Source organism: Dendroctonus ponderosae, unplaced genomic scaffold, assembly GCF_020466585.1.
Source record: "Dendroctonus ponderosae isolate FM_Combo_2020 unplaced genomic scaffold, Dpon_F_20191213v2 Dpon_F_20191213_10, whole genome shotgun sequence".
NCBI lineage: Eukaryota > Metazoa > Arthropoda > Insecta > Coleoptera > Curculionidae > Dendroctonus > Dendroctonus ponderosae.
This window is the reverse complement of record NW_026017111.1, coordinates 7702521-7725014: the sequence shown is the minus strand read 5'-3', so window position 1 is coordinate 7725014 and position 22494 is coordinate 7702521. Positions and strand designations below refer to the sequence as shown.

Here is a 22494-nt window from a genome sequence, read left to right as displayed (position 1 = left end):
CTTTCGAGTGATATTCTGCGCAGGCTTGAGGGATTTTTGTTTTTTTCTTAAAATTTCGGAATAAAATATGCCAACAGCAGAAAAAAATTAAAATTATTTGTTCAGGTGGTAACAAAATTACAAACATTTTTAATTTAATAATGAAAAACCGATATTAATTTGGAAACTTTAGCGTCCTGTAGCGGCAAATTGACGCAAAATTGGAGATAGGAAAGTGTGCTTAGATCGTCTTTTTCAGTTAAGGAATTGGTGGTTAAGCGTCGTACAGTCGTTTCAATGACACTCTGAATAATTGTTATTTTACAGGCATGCATTTTTCCCAAGCCGTTGCCATTATCCAAGCCCAAATAGGCACCATTAAGGGTGTGCAAGTGCTCTACAATGACGCGGTGAGTAATGAAAATAATCACCCAATTAGTTTAACGGACGTTCATTTTCAGAAGCCACTGGAAATTGACTTGGTCATCAATCTGCCCCAGGACGGCATCAGACTGTTCTTCGACCCGATATCCCAAAGATTGAAAATTATCCTCATTTACAACATGAAGTTAATCAAGCTCAAGTACTGGTAAGACAGCCGCAGTAGTTGGAAGAATTAAAAAATATAATCGAAAAACTACTTGTTTGTGTCTAGTGGACTGGCCTTTAACTCACCTGAACTGCTGCCTTCAATCGAGCAAATAGAGCACTCCTTTGGCGCAACTCATCCGGGCGAGTACGACTCGGAAAAGCAGGTTTTCACATTGAATTTCCGCGGACTGAGCTTTTACTTCCCAGTGGAGTCCAAGTTCCAAAAGGGCAGCACTCACAACTTGGCGTCGCTCCAGTTCCCGCCAGGCAGCAGCCCTGTAAGTCGCTCAGTTGGCCAGAAAAATATTCCAACGTCCTTACTGAGTACATTGTAAAGGTGGTGTCTCGCATGGCCATCTATTCGGGCTCCAGTGTGGATAGCGCTCCGGCCCCCGATTTGCCCCTGTCCTGCTATCAGGGACAGCTCTACATGAAGAGGGCGGAGATTCTGAGAGGCGACGGCTACACCAAAGGCATCAAGCTGGACTTGCTGGCTGGTAAGTGCCCAGTGCGTCTATTCTTGACGGCTAGGGGGTTGAACGCCCGAGAGAAGTGGGCGGGCTTTTATGGCAGTCGGCCGAAACGGTGCTCGTGAAAAAAGTTGATAGAGGGAGTTGCTCCGGGGCAAACGGGAACTTAAGCTGGATTTATAGTCGCCGTAACGTAAAACGTAAGAAAATAAACCAATGAATAGCCGTGTGTGCATTCAAGTAGCCGTATCGAAACGCAAGACCCAAGCCGAAATGGTTCAATTCCATTTCTTGCGTTACGTCTTACGTAAAGCGTTGCCATTCCGCTACTTTTGAAGCTTCCAGCTGGCGAATCTTGCACTGCAAACTTGGCAACATTAAATGCATTGTTCGGCTTGGCTTTGATTTCTGCAGATAACGGCGATTTCAGTCTTTACATATGGTTAGATAATAATTTAATATAGCATAATAACACACAACAATAATTTAACGTATAACAATAAATACAACGCAACCATAATTTCGTTGCCTGAATCCATTTCATCAACAAACATTCTTATGGGGGGATTAAATAACCTCTAACACCGAGCAATATAACATAGCTTTACTGTTACCTCTTACGTCAACTATGAATCAGTTTGCCACTTTGCCATTTGAATAGGGGCCACTGCGCTCTGTTCGGTCATCTTCGGTAGACGTGCTAACTTGACTGGGTTCATTTTTGTTTAATAGAAAATAAAATAAAATAATATAATTAGAAAATTTTCATTTTATCGATCGCACTTAAATCGCAAAAAAATTAAATAAAACTGAAAATTTAAATCTCAAACTAAATATCACAAAACGCTGTTAGTAAGTTATAAATACAATTGTAAGATAAAAAACAGTACACTTACTGTGCCCTTGTTCTCTGAGAGAGTCGTTTAGCTCTTTTGAATAATTTTTAAAACGCATTTCTTGAAAGCCCCGCCAGATATCAGCAAACGGATTTTAGGTATCAATAATCAACGCTTTCCGGAACACACTGTGCTAGCTTTCTTACATTCCCATCGTTACTGAATTCAGGATAAATTTTAGAATTTTTACGAATTTAGTCGTTGAGCCACGTGTGCATCTTAACATTTCAAAGTGGATTTTTTCATAGCCCTGTCCGATATCAGCAAACTCGTTCTATATATGCTTAATACTTTCTTCTACTACTACTACTACTACTACTTCTCTACTCTTCTTTAATACACGGTGATAGTTTCATTGTATTACGGTAGTTACTGCCGTCAAAATTAATTTTACAACATTCACAAATTTTCAGTCGTTTGACCATTTCTGCGTCTTAACCTTGAAAAGTGAAATTTTGAGTTTGAAGAATAGTAACCGAAAACTCATCAACAAATAGTGTATGTTTGCTTTACATCCAGTGTCGTACCCGTAGAGCTCGGCACAACTTCTACATCAACAGATTGTTGCTTCGGTCTTTCAAAATCATATACAGGGTGTTTCGTAAGTAGATGCGTTTCCTGCAGGGGGTGATACTGCAAGTAATTTTGGATTACGCTTAGTTTCCGATTTACAGGGTGATAAAGTGAAAATTGTGTTTCTAGTTTTTCCAATGGCGTGTGCACAGGAACGACTAGATAATTTTAAATAAAAAAATGTTACGCCACTGATTTTTTAAGCAATAGACCTGATGATTCAAATTCCTGTTCCAATCCAAATTTGGAAGAGAAAGGGTCTCTTGACTTTTTTTTTCTACGTCTCGTTTTTGAGTAAATAAATTAAAATCGATTTTTTGCATAGCTTAATCCGATTGTAATTAAGTAGGGTTTAGTATAAAAACGAAAATTGTCAACCTAGATTGGATCAATTTTATTACAAAAAAAAACGCAAAAATAAGATATTTAGACACTCGAAATGACAGCAATTATTCGTTTTTTCCAATCAGTGACCATAATTAGTGAGTAGAGCCAACTTTTTAAATAAAAAGCAGATTACGCTGGGCAACAAATCGATTTTAATTTTTTTACTCAAACATCATGCGTTGTAAAAAAGGTCAAGAGACCTTTCCTCTTCCAAATTGAACAAAAACCTGAAAAATAATATTTATTTTTAGAAAAATCAGTGGCGAAACATTTTTTTATTTAAAATTATCTACAGACGTGCCTGTGCCCACGCCACATCACAAAACATGGATTGCTGTGCCTAAGTCAGTCAGTAAGTTAAGTATAAAATTTAATTTAAATATTCTTACAGATTTCCGCAATATTAAAAATATAATTTTTAAATTAAGTATTATAACCTTGTAGATCGGAGACTAAGAGTTTTTGGAATATGGTCTATTAAAGAAATATATCCCAAATTACGTGCACTATCACCGCCTACAAGGAATGTTCTTACTTACCAAACACCCTGTATATACAGGGTGATTCAAAATTGGCGTCATTCCTGTGGAGGTGTTGTCTGGTGGTATTTTGGGAGTACAGAAAAAGATGTTCTTCAAGGTAATCTGCCTAATTAACATTACGGAAATACCTGTTGCTTCGTAAGTATTAAAAACTCCGGCATCCATGGAATTTTTTAAAAATTTGTTTAATATCAGCGCTGATGCACAAGTTTGTGTTTGTGTGTTTCGCAGTTGATAACTTTTGAGGCGTTAGAGTTTTTCTTCAACGAGAAGTCTTTTAGAAGTCCGTCTTCTCGGTTGAAAACCTTCCAATCAGAGCAGCTGAAAGCTTCTATATTTATGCACTTTGTAGAGTCAAACCAAATGGACCAGGAGCTTGAACTTTGATCATAAACGGCTTTTTCAACAAATTGGGCTATTAATTGACTCTTTCAGGAGCTATTGTACAATTTCGATTGAAGCATTTGATTGCGTTAAAACTGGTGATTTTTTCCACTTCTGTTTAGAGAAGTTTAGAATTAACCGCGCTATCAACGTACTGTTGCTTTTCCAGCGCACACGTCCGCCCGCACTCTCCTAATTCTAGCAACTTTAAATCTAACTATTGTGCGAGTTTAGAGCCGACCTTTTAGGGAGCGCTCCCAAAGAGAAGAAATCCATGCGCAAACAGAAACATTTCGACCGTAATCAGGCATTACCACCACCACCCTCTCTTTCCATGGCCCTTTCCGCCGCGCCCCAGTCCTCATCAAAGACCACCAGATCGGCAAACCTCGCAAAGGAGTCCAGGATACCCCGATCTCTCATTCCGGTTTCCCCTCTAAAGTGCCATCGGGAGAGAGACCAAGTTCCCCCCTAGCCGGCAACCTACATTAGCATGGCATGCTGAGCTGTCTTCGTCGGCACCAAGCCCGGACACTCGGTTCGTGCGCAAACGTAAAAAAGAATATCTAAATTATGCAAAATATCCTCCGGTCAGAGAATAACCCAGGGTATTTTGCTTATCGCTTTTACAGCAGTACTGCTAAAATCAGCGATTTAAACAGCAAATGTTCAGGAATATCTCTCCTTTTCCTTAAAATGAAATAGTATTTCCGGCTTTCCAAAAAGGAAATGCAGCAAAATACAAACACTACTAGAATCAGAGAGTTTTTTCTCCATCGATTAACACCACTCGCGACTAAAACCGAACAACTTTCACATCCGAGGAATTGAAAGTCCACGAGCTTAGAAATTTGCAAACTTTCCCGTTGACTGCTAATGCCTGTCTGGTGTGGAAGGTTGGCGAGCCTGTCAGACTGTCAAAATATTCTCGATTTCGATTGGTCACACAATATGGCAACATTGTTTGCAGGGACTGCGTGCTCACTGACATTCCCTGTCACTCAAGAATACAGTTTTTTTCCTGGGCCTTATTTTCATGCGTCTACGTGAGCACTCCGGGGAATTTGTGTATTGCTGACTGCCTAAAATCGGTGTGAAGCAAATTCGATATTCGCAAGCGATATTAACTTATTTGTGTATTCAGTCAGATCTGTGTTTGCCTTGTTTGCGGATGAATATAAGATTCTCACACATGTGAATTGTCACTCGCCTGGTCTAGACCAGGTGAATTTGCTTCTTACCGATTTTAGGCAATCAGCAACACAGAAAATCCCCGGGAGTGCTCACGCACAAAATAAGGCCCCTGCCGGGGACAGTGAGCGAGGAGAGACCTGGGAGGGTCCCGCGGATGCCCCCTTCTCTCAGTCTCAAGAAAAGACACACATATAACTTACTCCGGCTGATTTGCCCTTTATTCCAGGCACAAACAACCGGATTATTGACTCAACTATCCTGCGTATCGAGCGCAAGATTCTCCTAGGCCAGTCGGCGCAGGATATTTCCTCTGCCATCGGCGCCCCTTCAAAAGTCTTCTACAAAAGCGAGGACAAGATGAGAATACACGCCTCCAACGCCCTTAGACGCGTTTCCTCCAATAGGAGCGATTACTTTTTCAATTACTTCACCCTTGGGTTGGTAAGGCAGGCCCTGATTGAGCCGCATGCGGATAGTAAAAATGTGCCTGTTCAAAGGATGTGCTGTTCGATGCGCGAACTCACCTAGCGAAGAAGTTCGTGCTCCACACTAACTACCCTGGCCATTACAATTTCAACATGTACCTGCGATGCGAGTTCGAGTTGCCATTGGATGGGGCCACTGTGGTGGGCGCGTACTCGAACTGGAGCGAAGTGTGCAAGAAGTTGACGCCCAGCGAGCGCCCAGTGGTTCTCAATAGAGCCAGTTCCACCAACACGACGAACCCCTTCGGGAGCACGCTGTGTTATGGGTATCAAGACATTATTTTTGAGGTTGGTGCCGTACAAATAGCGTCAAATTGGTGGTCAGGTTGTGGCTTTCGATTAGGTGATGCCTAATCACTACATCGCCTCACTCAGCATGTATGGGGATGGTAGACCTAGTCAACACCAGCTATCGCAACAGGCGTGACAGAGGCTGTCCGCCACTTACCTCATTCTGGAGAACAGGTAAATTACCTTCATTTGGTTGGTTCAGATTTTTTCCACGATTATTGTGTTGTTCGGGAGCATATTGGGACAATAGTTTGCGCGCGATTTTCCGCTGTGGAAAATTGTTTAAATAATCAAAGAAATGGTAAAGTTTTTTTTGTTTTTTCCAAAAATTAATTTTTATTTTTTTTGTCGTTTATTCCTTTTACATTTTGAGCACAAGACGTTTTTCGTCTTTTTTTCTTTTCAGTCGATTTGAATTTCAAACATGAAACGAAAGCCATTTTTGTCTCAATATGTCCAATTTTCTAACTCAAAATTTTTGACTTTGAACTCGGAAACTTTCGGAAGAAATGAAAATGTATTTTCAATTTGATTCTAATTTAGATTTCCTAATTTAAAATCCACAATTTGCATGCGATAGCGGAAAATGAACAATAATTGAATATAAAACTTCCATTTTATGACCCAGACTTGGACTTCACTCAATTTCGACCCAGAAAAAATGTCAACTTTCTTGTACTTCCAAACTTCAATCTTCCGCTTACTTGAACCTCCAAATTTGTATCCAAATTTGTACTTTTCAATTTCGAGCGCAATAGATTGTTTTTAAACTTTAAAACTTTGGTGCTTCTCTTTTTTAACTTTTTTCAAAAAAATTTTGATTTTGAACTTCAAATGCGTACTGAAAACTCCAATTTTTGGCATTCTGAACTAAACTCTCGGGCTTCGAGGAGTATTTTCTAAAACGAAATTGGACGATTTCGACCCATCAAAAATTTTCAACTTTCTTGTACTTCCAGATTTCGATCTTCCACTTACGTTCACCTCCCAAATTTCTACTTTTAAATTTCGCGCGCTATAAATTGTTTAAAAATCTTGAAATTGTGGTGTTAATAAACGGCTTCTTTTTTTTAAATTCTTTAAAGCTCAATCGTCAAAATTCTTTAAAGCTCGTTTAAAAAAATCGTATAAAGCTCAATAGATGGCGTCAAAACTGTCAAATTTGACATGTGAGACGATTTCTAAGCGCGGATCTAAATGCCTTGATAAATTCGGCTTTAACCCAGTAATTTGGGTGAGAAATTAAAAAAAAATCCCTGTACGTTGCAGGTACTGGCAGCCGAGGAAAGAGCTGGCCTACTAACAGTGAGGCCTCATTCCTCCAATATCCACCAAGCTCTAATCGTTGATTGAATTGCGATTCTTTGTGCCAGCACACTGTTCCACTTCGCTCCGCCAAGTGTTCGGAATGAGCTGCGACTGGGCACCGGGAGTTGGCACTGTCATCAACCCATCAAGCAAGTTATATCGGAAAAACCTCATAAAAAGCATAAAATCATATAAAAGTCATAAAAAATACGCTTAATTATCTATTTTTTGGTTTTTAGCGTTTAAGTGTGCGAGCGCACCTGCTGGAGCAATTGTCTTTCACTAGCGGACCATAAGGGTTTTATTAGTTTGCGTGCACGTTCTTTACATATCACGTGAATGTGTCAATTTTCTGTTTGGGATTTGAAGGTTTTTTTTGTCTATCTTGCAATGTTCCAGAAATTGATTTTCTAGCTTGTAGTTTCGAGGCCTTTGGACAGTTATTCGCCACGAGAAGTGGGCTGAAACTTGCCCAATTGGTCGTTTGATATGCTGTGGATATATACTGAGAAAGTTGAGTCGAATTCTACAGGGCTTTTGAAAATTTTAACACTTTCTAAATGGCTATAGAAAAGGGAAAAAAAATATTTTTCCGGCTTGTACTTTCAAACTGTAGATTCGACTGGAACTTGGCTGATTGTCACTCGATTTGAGTCTGTAGTGAGCAAATTTCCATAGATTTCGACTGCTCGTTTGGAAACTGAATTTTTTTCAAATCGCTTGCAAAAGACAAGAATTCCATTTTCCGGCTTGCAGTTTCAAAGCATCGCAAAATTCATTCCCCGCATAAATTCGACTGGAACTTGGCTGAATTGTCACTCGAGATGTTGAGTCTGTAGTGAGCAAATTTCAATTGATTTCAACTCCTTGTTTGGAAAGTGAATTTTGTGTTCACAAAATATGTAAAGAACGTCGGTTAAATGGAAGTGGGCCAGTGTTTTAACTTGAGTGTTCATTCAGTGCATTCGTCAGAATCACAGTATTCAAAAGACAATAATCAGCTTGTAAATATAGTAGAACGATTGCAGAATCGCCCTCAACAACCCGAAAATCGAATATTTTGGTGTAGACCTGTGATCTTGCGAATGCGTCTTTTTTTCAGCAGCGTGCGACTGGATGTATTATTATTAGCAAAGTGTTTATGTTTCCTGCTGGGGAATCTCGTGTATTTATACCTTCAGGGTCCTATGAAGCTCTAGCAGCGCATCATTGTTAACTTATTGTAAACTTAGGCTAAGACAGGACTCGGATTTGGTTCCAGTAACCAAACTTATAAATAATTAGATATTATATACATATATTGTTTTGTATCGAAAAATGGGAAACGCATGATTGTCTAGAGTAAGTTTAATCATATTTTTCTATATGAACCTCGATAGGCATTTGTCATTACTACATAGGAATAATACAACCAGAAAATTTTGGACGTTGTCCAATTACTGTTACGGAAATCCTTACCTCAATAACAAGCACTTTAGCCAAATAACCTTAGATAATTGTTGAATAACCGCCCCTAAATCCGACTTTCCTGCATCCAAAAACATCTTTTTAAACGTTAGCAGGATTGTTGCTCTTAAATAGGTTTCTTAGCATAGTACTGTGTGGGCATATAGTTTAATATCAAATAGATAAGGCGATTTTTTAGGTTTTTAAATGCGGTGGCTTATTTTCAATATTTTCCTTGTTTCGTTACAAGTCCCATTGCACGTCGTCGAAAACCGTTTTGTTTTTGGAAATCAAACCTCATGTTGGTGATATTTTTGTTAGATCTCATGTAATCATCTAAGTTTGTACATAGTTCGGTCAACATAAGGAAAACAAATCGTTTAATAAAATTTTTCAACTCACTTTCGTCTTGTTTAGTGAACACTTTCAGGCGGCGGGGCCATACAGTTGCCCGTCGGATACCGCTTCTTGAAACTTTCAATCAAATCCTGGTCTAAGAGTCGGATTCCATCCACTTGATTGCCTAAGGTGATCCAGTTTGGTTGGATGTTGTGCGGACGGCCAAACAGCTCAATCTTCCTGGTACCGGGCGATAATCTGCGCAAACATTTTACAACTTTAGACGGGATCCATGTAGCAGATCGGAATTGTTTTTCTAATCTAGATCGGGGTTTCTCAAACTGTCGTCCGTTCAACCTGACCTGGAGGTTGCGATAATTTGGAAATATTTTAGTGTTTTTTTAGCACCCTTCGGAACCGGTGATAAACTGTAGGTCCCGTATAATTGTGGTGGGCCTGGGAAATACTGTGTCTTCAGACACTTATGTGTTGATGCCGCTCTGTGTCGCGATACCTGGCCTCTTACGGCGCGGCACTTTGAACAACACTTAACATTTAATCTCATTCCAAATGGCAGACTCTCGGTTTCTGATCCTCTCCGGCAGGGATTATTTTACGTTATAAAGCCGCACGAGCGAAAGTGCTCAAAATACTTAGCAACTGAATACTGATGAATTCCTATTTATCTCGGTTCGATATGACTCGCATAGGATGTTGGTTCAGGAACCAGTACAACACCTGGGATTTCGATATTTCTACAAAGCAGAAAGGCAAATGCCTGTGTTTTGATTACTACCACATTGCATGAAAAATCAGTCGGCGAAGAAGGCCAAAAAACTAATTAAAGGTTTTGTCAGCCCTTGCATACATAACGGAACAAAAGTCATTCGGTCATAATTTATAGTGACAAATAGGCTTTACAAGAAGAAAACATGTTGCAACATTCATCCCTTTCATTAGAACAACGCAACCGGAGTCTGTCATAGTATCTATTCAGTCAAATCAATGGAACGCGCTGCACCGCTAGCGAACTTACGAACCACTAGACATCACGAATCACAGTGTCTTCTGTTTTTATTGCCCAACATATAAAAATTGTGGCGCGTTGTGTGAACACCTGAAAATCCACTGTGTTACCCAGGACTAAAATGTGGATTGTGTGTTCCGCAAGTAAGCGCGACGTCGCCTACGCTCTCGGAGAGGGTATGGCGCAACAAGAAGAGGAAGAAGAAGAAGATGTACTGCACACGCACTTAAGTGAGTTGAGTGTTAACTTGGGTCTGAAACTACCAAAATGTCCAGAAAGTATGGAAAGTTTCAAAACTGGTCAGTAGCTTCAACCAATCAGCTAAACGCATATTTTACTCAAACAGAGAGACCAGTAAAAAAAACATTCTCACACTTTATGCACTCGATTTTGATATTTCTCACTTGTCAAGAATCATGTCAAATGTCAAATTTGATATTGATTGTTTCAAATAGTTACAAATGGACATTTTCACACCACCGGATGAACCATTAAGAGCTAGTTCCATAAAAATACAGGGTGATTCAAAATTTGCGTCAATTATTAGTTTTATTTTTTTCAACTAAATATTTCTGGTCTGCAAATTCATACTTTTACCTTGCAGTTGGCAACCCATATTAATTCAGTCGACATTTTCTCTCAGCATGGAAAAGCCATGAATATGTGTTTGAATGTTTTAAATGTGACACATGAACATTTTGCACGTGGAAAAATAAAAATTAATTTTGTGTACTCTGACATCTTCTTCGTGGTAGGATTGCATCCTCAACGGTTACAACCGGAATTGAGACTGAGGAATGCGATCATTTTGGAGGTCTCTTTCCGTATACGGCGAATTTGCATCTCCGCGGCTCCTTAGCTATGGTTAGGCACTGTGTTTTGCTCATCGATATGTTCATGTTGAATTTTGACGCAGATTGTCCGAACTTATAAAGAAGCCATTGCAAATCGTCTTCGCTCTCGGATATTAATACGGCATCGTCTGCATGCCATATTACTCTGATTTATTTGTACCCCATCCGATATCCTCGCCCCGCCTTCTTGTCCTCTGTAATCATTTCACCCATGATTATGTTAGGGTGGGGTCTTATTAATATGTTGAACAGTAGTAGAAGATGGAACTGCCAGTAAAGGATGGTGGTCGGTCTGTAGGATGAAGTGTCTTCCCCTCGCAAACTTGTGAAAACGTTCGACTGAGATGACCAGTGCCAGTGCCTCCTTCTCGATCTGGGTGTAGTTACGATGTCGTCGAGGTACACGATCACACCATCGATTGACCGTCGAGACCGGTCTCTACAGTACGTTGGAAGGTGGCCGAAGCTGGCTTGAGCCTGAACACGAGACGATTGTGCTGCAACAGTCCTCTGTGGGTAGTAGGCCTGGGTAATACTGTGTGTTGATGCTGCTCTCTGTGTCCATGTGCCGCGATACCTGGCTTCTTACGACACGGCACTTTCAATAACAGTTAACATTTAATCTTATTCAAGATGGTAGACTTCGGATTGCAGTTCGTCAAGGCCACGCGCAGTTACCATATGGTTCCCGACACTCTTGGCAGGGATTATTTACATTATAAAGACGCACGAACGATTATTTCTGCTTCTATTAAAGTTCTGCAGGGTTCATAAACATCAGATTTTTTTCTAGTCCTATACGAGGTATACCTATTAGAAAATATGAATTTTGCTCAAGAATAAAGCACCTTTATTTGTGACAATATCGAAAATTGTTATTAAGAAAAGTTGACAAGAGTTGAAAAGTTCGTTCAGATATCGAATGGCACCTACCTATGATGAACATCCAGTTTTGTTATTTTTGTTTGTTTAAGTTGGTTTGATGGGGAACATTTTTATTATAAATTTTACGAAAAAAGTTACTGTTCATAAAAAGTTCTGCATGTTGCAATCTAATCAATCATGCAAATGTAAAATACAATTGTCAGATATCAACATTTTTTAGTCGTATCGAAGGTGTCCGAAAATATAATTTATTTTTTCACATAATTGGATGTAATTGCATATTGGAACGTAGTTTTCAGTTATGATCAACTTTTTTTACAATGTTCGATATTGTGAAAAAAGGCACTTTATTCTTGAGCAAAATTCACAATGCACAATTAATATCTGATGATTGCATTTTAAGTGTTGGACCAAGCAGTACTGAAATTACAACATCTGCGATTTCGACATATCAACAAAGCAAAAAGGCAAATGCCTGCCTTTTTATTACTACCAGATAGCATAAAAAATCAGTCAGCGAAGAAGTCCAAGAAACTTATATAAATGGTTTTGCAGCCTTTGCATACATAAAGGAACAAAATTCATTTGGTCATAATTTACAGCTGACCCAGCAGCTTCGAAACCAAATTACATATAACAAAATCACATATACTTGTGAGACAAATACAATAGGCGTTACAAGAAGAAAATATGTTGCGACTTCATTCATTCGATTCATTAAAACAACGCAGCCTGCGTCTGTCATAGTCTCTTCAGTAAAACCAAATATGTAACGCGCTGCACGGCCTAAAAACACCGCTGGCGAACCTACTAGCAAACTACAGCGTCTTCTGTTGTTGTTTTTCAACATATAAAAAGCGTGGCGCGCTGAGTTGCTGTATCAATACGGCAAGCTGCATCCGTGTCGCTATGTGAACACCTGAAAATCTACTGTGTTACCCAGGCCTAGTGTGTAGTGATCGTAGTCGGCTTGCGCCATGGAGCAGAAGCTGGTTGAAGGCGTCCGAGAAGTCGAGTGAACTGAACACTTTGTTCCCACTGAACTTACTACCCCTGAACTGGGTTCTCCTCCGATTGTAGCGCATCGTTGAGTCCGACCGAAAAGTCGGTTCTATCCATTTCCACGGCGTGTAACAACGATCGGAGCAGCGTTAGTGAACGTACCCTTGTTGACCGGGCGATCGATCTCTGCGTTAAATGGTTCTTGGACCGCCAGTGCCACAGGTCGGCAGGGCCGATGAGCTGATCGAGCACTGAGCTTCAGACGATAATGTTCTTGTTCCAATTGTCCGAAATCCAGTCCAGTCATCCGAAAAGGTCTGGATACTTTGCGTGAAGTGCGTCGACTGATACATCCAGTCTAGTGAGTACCTCCTCACTGAGTAGGCGGATATTTTTCTTGACGACAAGAGACTGGAGCTGTAGTAGCGTGTCCCTTGTAGGATATTGTGTTGATTGCGTTCCCATCTGCGTTGCAAACCTTGTACGTGCACTTCTTGCGAGCTGGGGAACCGATCTGCGTGTACCTGTTCTCGCTAATCATCGTTATGTCCGCATTTGTGTCCACTTGCATTTTGACCCGTAAGTCGTTCATATTGATGTCGAAGAACTTGCCATCTTTCCTCTTGTTTCCCATGTGAACGTCCATGATCTGGACGGTCTTCAATTGGTCTTCTTCTTAGACCTGCAGATTTGAGCCAGGTGTCTAACTTTTCCGCAGTTGTGACATTCGTTGTCGATGTTGGAGTGCGTGTCGAGTCCACAGCGATTGCATGGCCACCTTGATCCATGGATATTTTTCTTTTCCGGTTTGACTTGTCTTTCTGCTCCAGGCCACTTCCGACGGTGGTGTTCGTAACGCGCACGGAGTGGGCACGGCACATCTCGCGTATCCTGGTGAGGTTGACGGTTTGGTTGCCGCTCTCCTTCAAGATGATTGCACAGTACGGGTGGTAGTAGGGGTCGCTCATCCGAGGTGCCGCCAGGAGGAGTTTGAACTTGTCCAAGTCCAGTTTGTCAAATTCGAACAAGTCTCCATCTAAGTTGACCTCATCGAGCATGGTGTCGATGTTCCGACTCGTCGCTTTGGCGATCAGAGTATCGAAACGACGTTGGAAAGCCCGCGTGTCGGAAAACAAAGACCCCAGTTCCTTCACCAAGTCGCTGAATCTCCGTTGTCTTCTTGGGCGAATTTTTTTTTTTGTTGTTGATGCACTTAATCTTAGATTAACAAGCATCCTAAATATAACCTGAATTACTACGGTTTGTTAACTGTGATATTCCCAGCGGTCCATCACAGGTTTTCGCATGGTTTCGCGCACTAAACTGTTGTGGCTAACCTGCCTATACTCTGCTTTTCCACGATTCATTTCACGTCAATGTTCACAAGCTCAAACGGTTTAGTCCTTTTCAGCCTCCTCACTGTGTTCTGGCTATCTAGCAGTTGAAGTACTTCAACATTCGGATGGTTGTGGGGTATCTCTTCATGTCTCCTGGCTGCTATCGCTATTTCTTCTTTGACTGTCCGCACTTGTAGCTCACGATGCAGATCCTCATTCCGAACGTACCAGGGTGCATTAACAATGTTCCTTAGTACCCGGTTCTGGAACACTTGTAGGCAATTGTAATTGCTTCGTTTGGTACAACCCCACAACGGAAGGCCATATGTCCACACTGGTTTAAGGACTTGTTGGCAAACCAGTAATTTGTTTTTAATGGAAAGCTGCGAACCTCTTCCCAGCAGCCAATACATGCTTTTGCATTTATTTTTTTTGTTTTATATTTTGCAGTTTTAATTGTTCAGTCTTCCTTTTAACGTGAACTTTCCAACTAAGCTTGACATCCAGGTTAAGTCGTAAATATTTAGTAGTTTCTTTGAGAGGAATTATATTGTTATGTAATTTCACCGCAAGATGATATATTTTTCTATTTGTAAAATTGATGTGAACAGACTTATTGTCATTTAATTTAATACGCCACTGTGCGGTTCAAGTGTCTATGGCGTTTATTGCATATTGAAGATTGGCTGTTGTCTCTTCTATAGAATTTCCTACTGCTAGAACTGCAGTATCATCAGCAAGTGTTGCTAGTTCTATGTGATCTGTTACAGGTATGTCGCAAGTATATAATAAGTACAGCACTGGTCCAAGCACACTGCCCTGGGGGACTCCACCTTTGTCAATTTCAACTCCGAGTATTCGTTCCCTTGTTTGATTCTGAAGGTTCGATGATTTAAATATGATTGCAATAGCCGTGCATACTGCAATGGAATGGCGTTTGTTTTGTCTTTCTTCTGCGTGACGGCATTGATATCGAGTTTAGTCTCCAGGCCACTTCCGACTGTGGTGTTCGTAACGCGCTGGGAGTGGGCACGGCACAGATTCTCGAAACGACGTTGGAAAAGAGTGCGCGTGTCGGGAAACAAATATCCCAGTTCCTGGACCAAGTCGCTGAACTTAATTTCCGTTGGCTTTTTGAGCGAAATTCGGCCGCGAAGCTGGAGGTACTCTTGTTCACCCAGCGCATTCAGCAGGAGTTCGACTTGCTCCACGGCAGTCAAGAGCGTAGATGCTAGATGCTAGAGTTGAAAGTGATTTTATGCCGTTGGACCACTGGAGAAACGTGCAGCCTGACATCGGGTCGTAGGTGAACCTTCCTAGTCGCTTCGCAATGTCGCCGAGCGTTTGTTGCTGCTGAGCTCCATGAGAGTTCATCGCTCAGGGTCGTAGCAGCGCCAATTGATGGGTTTGGAAGCAATGGCCGAATAGTTGAACAAACAGCCGGTTTATTCTTAAACAACGGTATACAATCTTCGGATTCACTCTAACTAACTAACTAGCTGGGTAATTTATAGCCTATATACCAAGGCTTCTAGTCAGGCGTAAAATGTTCTCGAACATTACAATACTACCAGTCCTAACCTGGAATGTTCTCGAGCATTATAATAGTACAGTCCTAACTTAAAATGTTCCGAACTTGCGAACCCAACACTTCTGAAATGTTTTAAAGCAGAATTTGAAATAGAATTTATCAAGGAATTTATATCGGCGCTTAGAAATCTTGTAAAATAGTAAAATATAGATATTTTCGCACCATCGGATGAACCATTGATAGCTGGTTTCAGAAATGTAAACCCTTTGCGTTAACGATGCTCGATATATGGAGTGTTAGACTCACTGGATCTGAATCAGGAAAATCCTCAGCAAATTGATCCGATTGAGCGCCAGGACTATCAAACATTAAGTGGCTGGGAGGTATAGCGAAAAACAAGGGAGGGTAGAAGCAAAGTAGTAATAGGGGTGAGACACTTAAAAAAAAAGTCGCGCAAAAATATTTTTATCAGCGCTGCAAACGTGACTGGCAGCATCTTCAGTTCTTGTAGCTGTAAACTCCTTATTGGCCAAGTCGCGAACTAATAAAGACCTGCGGTCACTTGATGATGACCAACCGCCGAACCATCGTACTCCTTCGTGTGCACTACTCAAATGACAGTTTTTCAAATGCCATTAACCCAAACGTGATGGGATCAAGCAAACCGCGAACTTGCGGTCAGCGGGCCAAATTAGATGCGACAAACCTTTCGATCATCCCGTAGATCTCATCCGGCTTGTGACTGGTTGCACGCACTTCTGCCACGATTACGTCCGAGTCGAGGCCTCGATTCAGGTCCTTCGGGTTACCTTTCATTCCCACTAGGCAATGCTCTTTGCCATGGTTCAACCAATGTCCAGTACGACCTAAAAATTGCATTCTAGCTTAGTACCAAACTTTTGCGGAGAGTGAAGTGAGTGTGCTAAGCTAAAAGGAATGCTGAGGAGCAGGGGCTTAGCGGTTAACAGCGGTGTGGATGATGTTTGAGAGAGTTACAAAGTGTGCTGTAATGTATGCAAGTGAGTTTTGAGGTGAGAAGGCGCTGGATTCTAAAGTGAAACGGCAGCTGCAGGCGACTCACAGATTAATGCTGTTGGGTATGGGACGGGGTTATAGGACTGGCTCAACTGAGGCCCTACAGGTGCTCTGTGGATCCACCCCGGTGTGGCTGGAGTGTTTCTGTATGTAGAAATGAACAGAAGGATTTGGAATGCATATGAGAGCAGGTCGGGTGAGAGTTTTCGCGTATAGGCGTTTGAAGTGACTCTTGGCGGTAGGTACACTTTGACGTCACTGAATGGATGCAAAGGTAGTGTGGGGATGTGATGGTAGATGAGGAATGGGGTGGAACAAGTGTGGCACATATGGAGACCGTGACCATTGTCAAGGCGCTTGAAATGCTACGATATCGGCCGGTGTACTATTCGCGAAAGGCCATCGGAAGTTTGGAGGATTATAACCATTAGATCATGACTACGATCACTTATTAGCTGTGCAGGCGGAGGGTAATATACACAATATGAAGGGGATGGGGTGAAGATAGGAATTCTCTGGAAGAGAATTGCAGACGATTTGGCGAGAAGGGCTCTCTGGGGTGTGCCAAAGGGTAGGGTGAAGATCCAGCTGGCTACTGGGTATGGCAACTTCTGGGCACAACTCTATAGATTTGGGTTGAGAAGCTGTGGGGAGTGTGGATGCGGCCATGGCTAGGCTCGGAGGGAACTTTGTCTCTCTCCGGATGGCACTTGAGAGGGGAAAACAGAATGAGAGATCAGGGTGTCCTGGACTCATTTGCGAGAGTTGCTGGATTAGGAGAGTACGGGCGCAGGGGTGCGCTAGAACCGCCCACAGAACAAAGTGAACGTAGATGTATGTACGTGGGCATCAAACCTCAGTATCGATTTTAGTTTTATTCTAGGGTATAGGGTAGGATTAAGGCATTCGCACGGGCAAGACGCTGAGCGATACGTGCCTGTGCCGGGACGCTCGCAGTTAGAGCCCTATGCCAAGAGAAATTTTCAGAACGCGTAATTTTGAGATTGAGTGATGTCAATTGGCCCGCAAGATCCTGCGACTTAACACCGTTAGATTTCTTTTTCTGGGGCTATGCGAAAGATCGTGTTTACGCCAACAATCTTCAAACTCTTGAGCAACTGAAAGCCAATATCCGTGGAGTTATGACCGGGATATTACCGGTAATGTGTCGAAGTCATTCAAAATTACCTCAAAAGGATTGAGGCCTGTAGGAGGTCCCGTTGGCGACATTTAAATGATACTGTTGTTCACGTATATGCAAGGTTTAATCTTTATATTGAATTAACATTAACATTTTCGTCTCCATCTGAATATTTTGTGTTTTTTTTACTTTACTACTATATACATATTACATACAGGGTGAATCCAAATTGGCGTCATTCCTTTTAAGGGGTAATAGGGGAAGGTACGAGAAAAATATTATACAAATTTTTTGGATAATTTCTAGAAGATACTAACAGTTGAAAATCGAATTTCAACTTTGTTATTAAGCATTATTTTGAAAGTGTTCCATGTTTAATTGGAAGCATATTGGAAAACTTTAACATTAAAAAAAAAAATTACGATCTTTGCTTCAAATTACGAAAATTTTTGATATTAAAAAAGTTTTGTGTTACAATTTTTTGATGAAAAGTCAAAGCGGCAATAATGTTTTTTATCATTAACAAAAAGTTACAGGTGCATAGCTCTGTCAATAATAACAATAATTTGTCAAACTGTGACTTACTTTGAATTTCCTTTTACGAATTTGCGGATATGCGATTAGCTCAGGGGAAATGCTACAGTAACATAGCAGAAGCTGAAAGAACTCACACCAACAAAGGGCAAGGAGAGTGGTTCCAAGATATTGAACGACAATAGATGTTCGAGTGCCAGACAGAGAGGAACAAGTATTGGTCATAATTGCAGAAGAGCCTTTCAGGGGCACACAGAACATTACACAACTGACACTTTCCCAGGCAACAAATAAATACCGGCTACATTCCTACCACGTATGTAAGATCACATTAAACCAATGAACTACTCAACACCGGTATAAATTGAGCAGGTATTTATGCAATGTTAATTAGGCAGATTACCTTGAAAAATATTGTTGCCGTTTTTCTAATATCGTTTTTCGAAAATTTCTCAGTTTTTAATAACAATTTTTTTTCTAATTTTTCTGCACTCCTAAAACACCGCCAGACAACACCTTCAGAGGAATGACGCCAATTTTGAATCACCCTGTATACTACTGCACTATCCACTCAAAGTCGGGCATGAGGCGACCCGACACCTCATGTAATTTTGCGTTCCGTTCAAGTTGAGCGATGAATGTGAATACTTCCATTTAAATAGCATGTTAGAGTAACTTATCCCATTTTGACTGAAGCATGCGAGGACGGTGAGCTGAGCTACAGTAAGAATCGACCTCTACGCTGTTTTGCTGATTTCCACCGACCCCAAAAAAACGCGCTGTGCTGTACAGCTTCGCTCGCGTTGCACGCGCCTCAATTTGCGCCAAGTCTCACAAAACCACCCCCACCATCCACTCTTAAATAAATCCTGCGTTATTCGTGCACATAGACGCTTACCAGTTCTGATGATTCTTTGCAACTGATTGGTCTTGACCCAGATGATTTCATCCACTCGTTCGTAGCCCCACAACTTGAGGCACTCCCTGCCCAGTTCCATAGCTCGTCCAGTAACCCACAAGAATATCAGTCCTGAAACAACGCTCGTTCACGCTGCATCGGGCAAATGGGAATTAGGCAATTCAGTTACCTTCGTCTTGCAGTTGCGGTATACCCAGTTGTCTCATTTCATCGTCGGACATTGTTCCATATGGGAGTTCCATGTGGATGTCCCAAGGCGGATCAGCCATTATCACTGCAAATTTTCCTAAAACTCGCAATGCCAATGGCTGATTGGGCTCTGGAAAGTTGCTTACCTAACACGGTCATATCCAGGTACCGCAGGTCGCATTGCACCCATTGCGGTGGATACAGTGTGGTGCTTTCCACTCGTCCAACTGCTGGTAGGTTGGGAATGACCAACTGATTGCCATGGATTTGGGCTGCCCTATCCACTTCGTAATGCACGTATTTACACGTGTCCATATGGAAGCAGGTATTGAGAAAAGAACAATCCCCTAGATAGATGCACCGGTGAGTAGAAGAGGACGATAAAGTGGCTCTTATGGTACTAACCCAACGACTCATCCGTGTGTTTTTGGATTATTTTCTTGAAGTGTAGCTTCTTGCAATCGGTGATTGAATTTTTTTCACAATCCAACCTGGTTCCATGTGGACAGAACTCCATAAGCTGTGTACCACCTGGGGTACACATGGGGATTAAGGGCTTGACATTGTGCTTAGAGGGTTTGGGGTACACGTTAGAGGTATTGAAACAGTAACTACACTGGAGTTTGCCCACAACTATCTTGTATAAAACTCATAAATTAATTAAAAGTGAAGGAATGCCGGTATTACAGTGCCTTCTTTTCCCGTATTTATTGGCCAATAAATTGGACAAATCATTAAATGTCACCCGGTATATACACCAGTTGTTCGCCAACGGTGCACTGTGCAATAGGTTCTAAAAATTATGCGCAAAACGGAATTGGACTTTCATCACATGCGTCAAACCACCTCAAGTTTTCCATTGATTTTATATGCGAAAAACGTGTTAATTTGTTGACCCTTCCGTTGAACCTAGATGTTCTTACGCACTTTGAAGTGCTGAATCGAAAGCTACCAACAGTTTTTCTCTAAGTATCGACAATAAGCAAAAACCCTTGGAAAACGTGAAAAAATGAGTGAAAAAAGTCAATAAAGTGGCCCGTAACGATGTAAAAACATTCAGTTTTCATTTGAGTTAAGTAGTTTTTTGTGCTTTGAGCTGCTGCATACAGTGGAGTGCTGATTTTTTGTCTACATATTTATGATTTTTTTTCAGGCTTTTTACGAACAATTTGAATGTTGAAATCGGCAAGTGCAGATTTCGAAATGCGCCAACCTCAGACACTCCCAGAACCGGTTTCGAGCCTATTAGCTCTCATTAGGTGGGTTCAGACTGAAATTAGCGATTCCGAAACCTGCACTTTATAATATCAATGTATACTTGTTGATTTTTTCTAAGCTTCAATTTTTCTGATTTATTCAAGATTTTTCGCCAGTTCGATTAGCTTTGAAAAGGAAGCAGTTTTCTTGTCGTAAGCGTGTGTTATAGGCATAAGTAATATTGTGTTGCATGATGCTTTTGAGTAAATGCTGCTCTGTGAGTTAAGGAGCTGTAACTCATCTCACTGCGCTGCACTTCGAATTACGCTTTGCATGTAACCCAGAGCCGGATTAAAGCTTTACGAGGCCCGGGACTAGAATTTTCCCACCAGAAAAAATCATCACATTTTTAATGGGTAAAGTTTATACAGTTTGGAGACATTTTGTTTAATGCGCTGGTGGGTAACTGCGCCGGTGCATTGAGTTGGCGCACCAAGCCATTTTGCCAGCACTGCGCCAGTTTTTTTAAATTCACTGAGTTACCCATGCCTAGTGGTGTGTTATGTACGTTTGCTTTATGATTTTTTGTAAGGGTTTTTTACGACCCATTTGAAAATTTTTGGATCATATAGCTCATATAGCACAATCAGCGCTATTTTCAATAAAAATTAAAAGTCTTCTTCATTATCGACACTTTGCTTCGTTCTTATTCAATTGTATTTTCCCCATATTCCCCAGTCATTCCTTGCTTAAAATCACTGCAGATTTGCATCAAACTTAACTTTGAATTAATATTTTTGCTTTGCCATTTCTTGTGGAATCTCAAGAATTCATTAATTCTTGTTGTCTTATTTTTTTCTTTTTTTAATTTTTCTTTTTTCTTAGATTTTGGCCTAAAAACGAAGTGAGTTTGATTCGATCAAAAATACATTTAATTTACTTTCATTTTCATATTTTCATTCAATCTGATTATGTATTGGTTGGCCACAAATCACGATATATTGGAAAATATTTCCTTGAATAGTTCACAATACACAGTTCGCTTCGTCCTATTTTCCTTATATCCTTCTATGTGTGCTTTATGGGATCTCAGGCATGGCAAGCGCATTTTTCTTTGGCACCACCACACCACTGTGACCACCTTAAGCAATTAATAATAGATTTAAAAGCAGCGTTTTTAACACAAAAGCTTACCCAAGATGCGACAAAACTGCAGTTGATGACGTTCGTCGTTCGTGACATGAACATACGTGCGTACGTATCCTTTTATAAAAATTCGTTGTAGTTCGTCGTTTCCATACCGTCGGCAATTAACCAAATTTTATTTCGCCGGCGCGCTGTCGCTTGATGGCGCGCTGTCGCCAATGAGAGAACGAGTTTCGTATCACGTAAGTGACTGACAGTGATATTTCTCAAAACGAGGCCGTGTTTTATTTAATGATTCAACAAGATGGCTGATCACGTTATTTTCGTTGATGATTCAGACTTTAGCAGCTTGTTATTACAACAAATTATGAATACTTGTACAATTTAGGGCACAGAAAATGTACAAAAGCCCAGTAGAAACAAACGCGTTGCGTTTGTTAACGGCTGAACTAGCGACCGCGATAAATCGCGACATCTTTTATGATGGTGAAATATAAATTCAAACAAGATACTAACGACCCTTTTTTCAATAGCAAATATGAAGATAAATTGAACGTAAAAGCTTGCGTCTAGATCTAGACAAATTCGATCAAAAAAAATTAAATTAAGTGTGTATTATTGGGTAAACACAACACACAACATAACCAACCTGACGAATAAAATTGCAACGTCGGCCACTGCGAACTGCACAATTAAAGGCGGATTTATAAACTCGCGCTTGTAGCAAATTTGTAGCATTGTGCCGTTGTCCAATAGAAATCCGTCGTTGGCAGCACGTGTTCGAAATGCGTTTGAATGTAATGTAATAATTC

General features: G+C 40.9%; 2 protein-coding genes across 2 annotated transcripts in view; one reads left to right on the top strand and one right to left on the bottom strand.

The window, feature by feature from the left end:
- Positions 1-8947, top strand: part of LOC109546134 (PHAF1 protein CG7083) — an 11429-nt gene extending 2482 nt beyond the window's left edge. Inside the window, exons 2-9 of the mRNA XM_019916965.2 lie at positions 307-389; positions 441-568; positions 635-848; positions 908-1067; positions 5243-5457; positions 5514-5789; positions 5845-5966; positions 7062-8947. Coding sequence (XP_019772524.1) covers positions 307-389; positions 441-568; positions 635-848; positions 908-1067; positions 5243-5457; positions 5514-5789; positions 5845-5928 — 1160 coding nt within the window. The 3' untranslated portion in view covers positions 5929-5966; positions 7062-8947. The remainder of the gene's footprint in view (positions 1-306; positions 390-440; positions 569-634; positions 849-907; positions 1068-5242; positions 5458-5513; positions 5790-5844; positions 5967-7061) is intronic.
- LOC125502807 (N6-adenosine-methyltransferase MT-A70-like protein) lies at positions 8853-22374 on the bottom strand (the record flags this gene model as incomplete). Its single annotated transcript, XM_048662119.1, has 7 exons — positions 8853-9143; positions 16228-16387; positions 19130-19261; positions 19320-19436; positions 19486-19686; positions 19745-19870; positions 22332-22374. Coding segments are annotated over 7 exons (963 nt in total), but the record flags the coding sequence as incomplete, so codon positions are not given.
- Between the last annotated feature and the right edge of the window lie 120 nt (positions 22375-22494).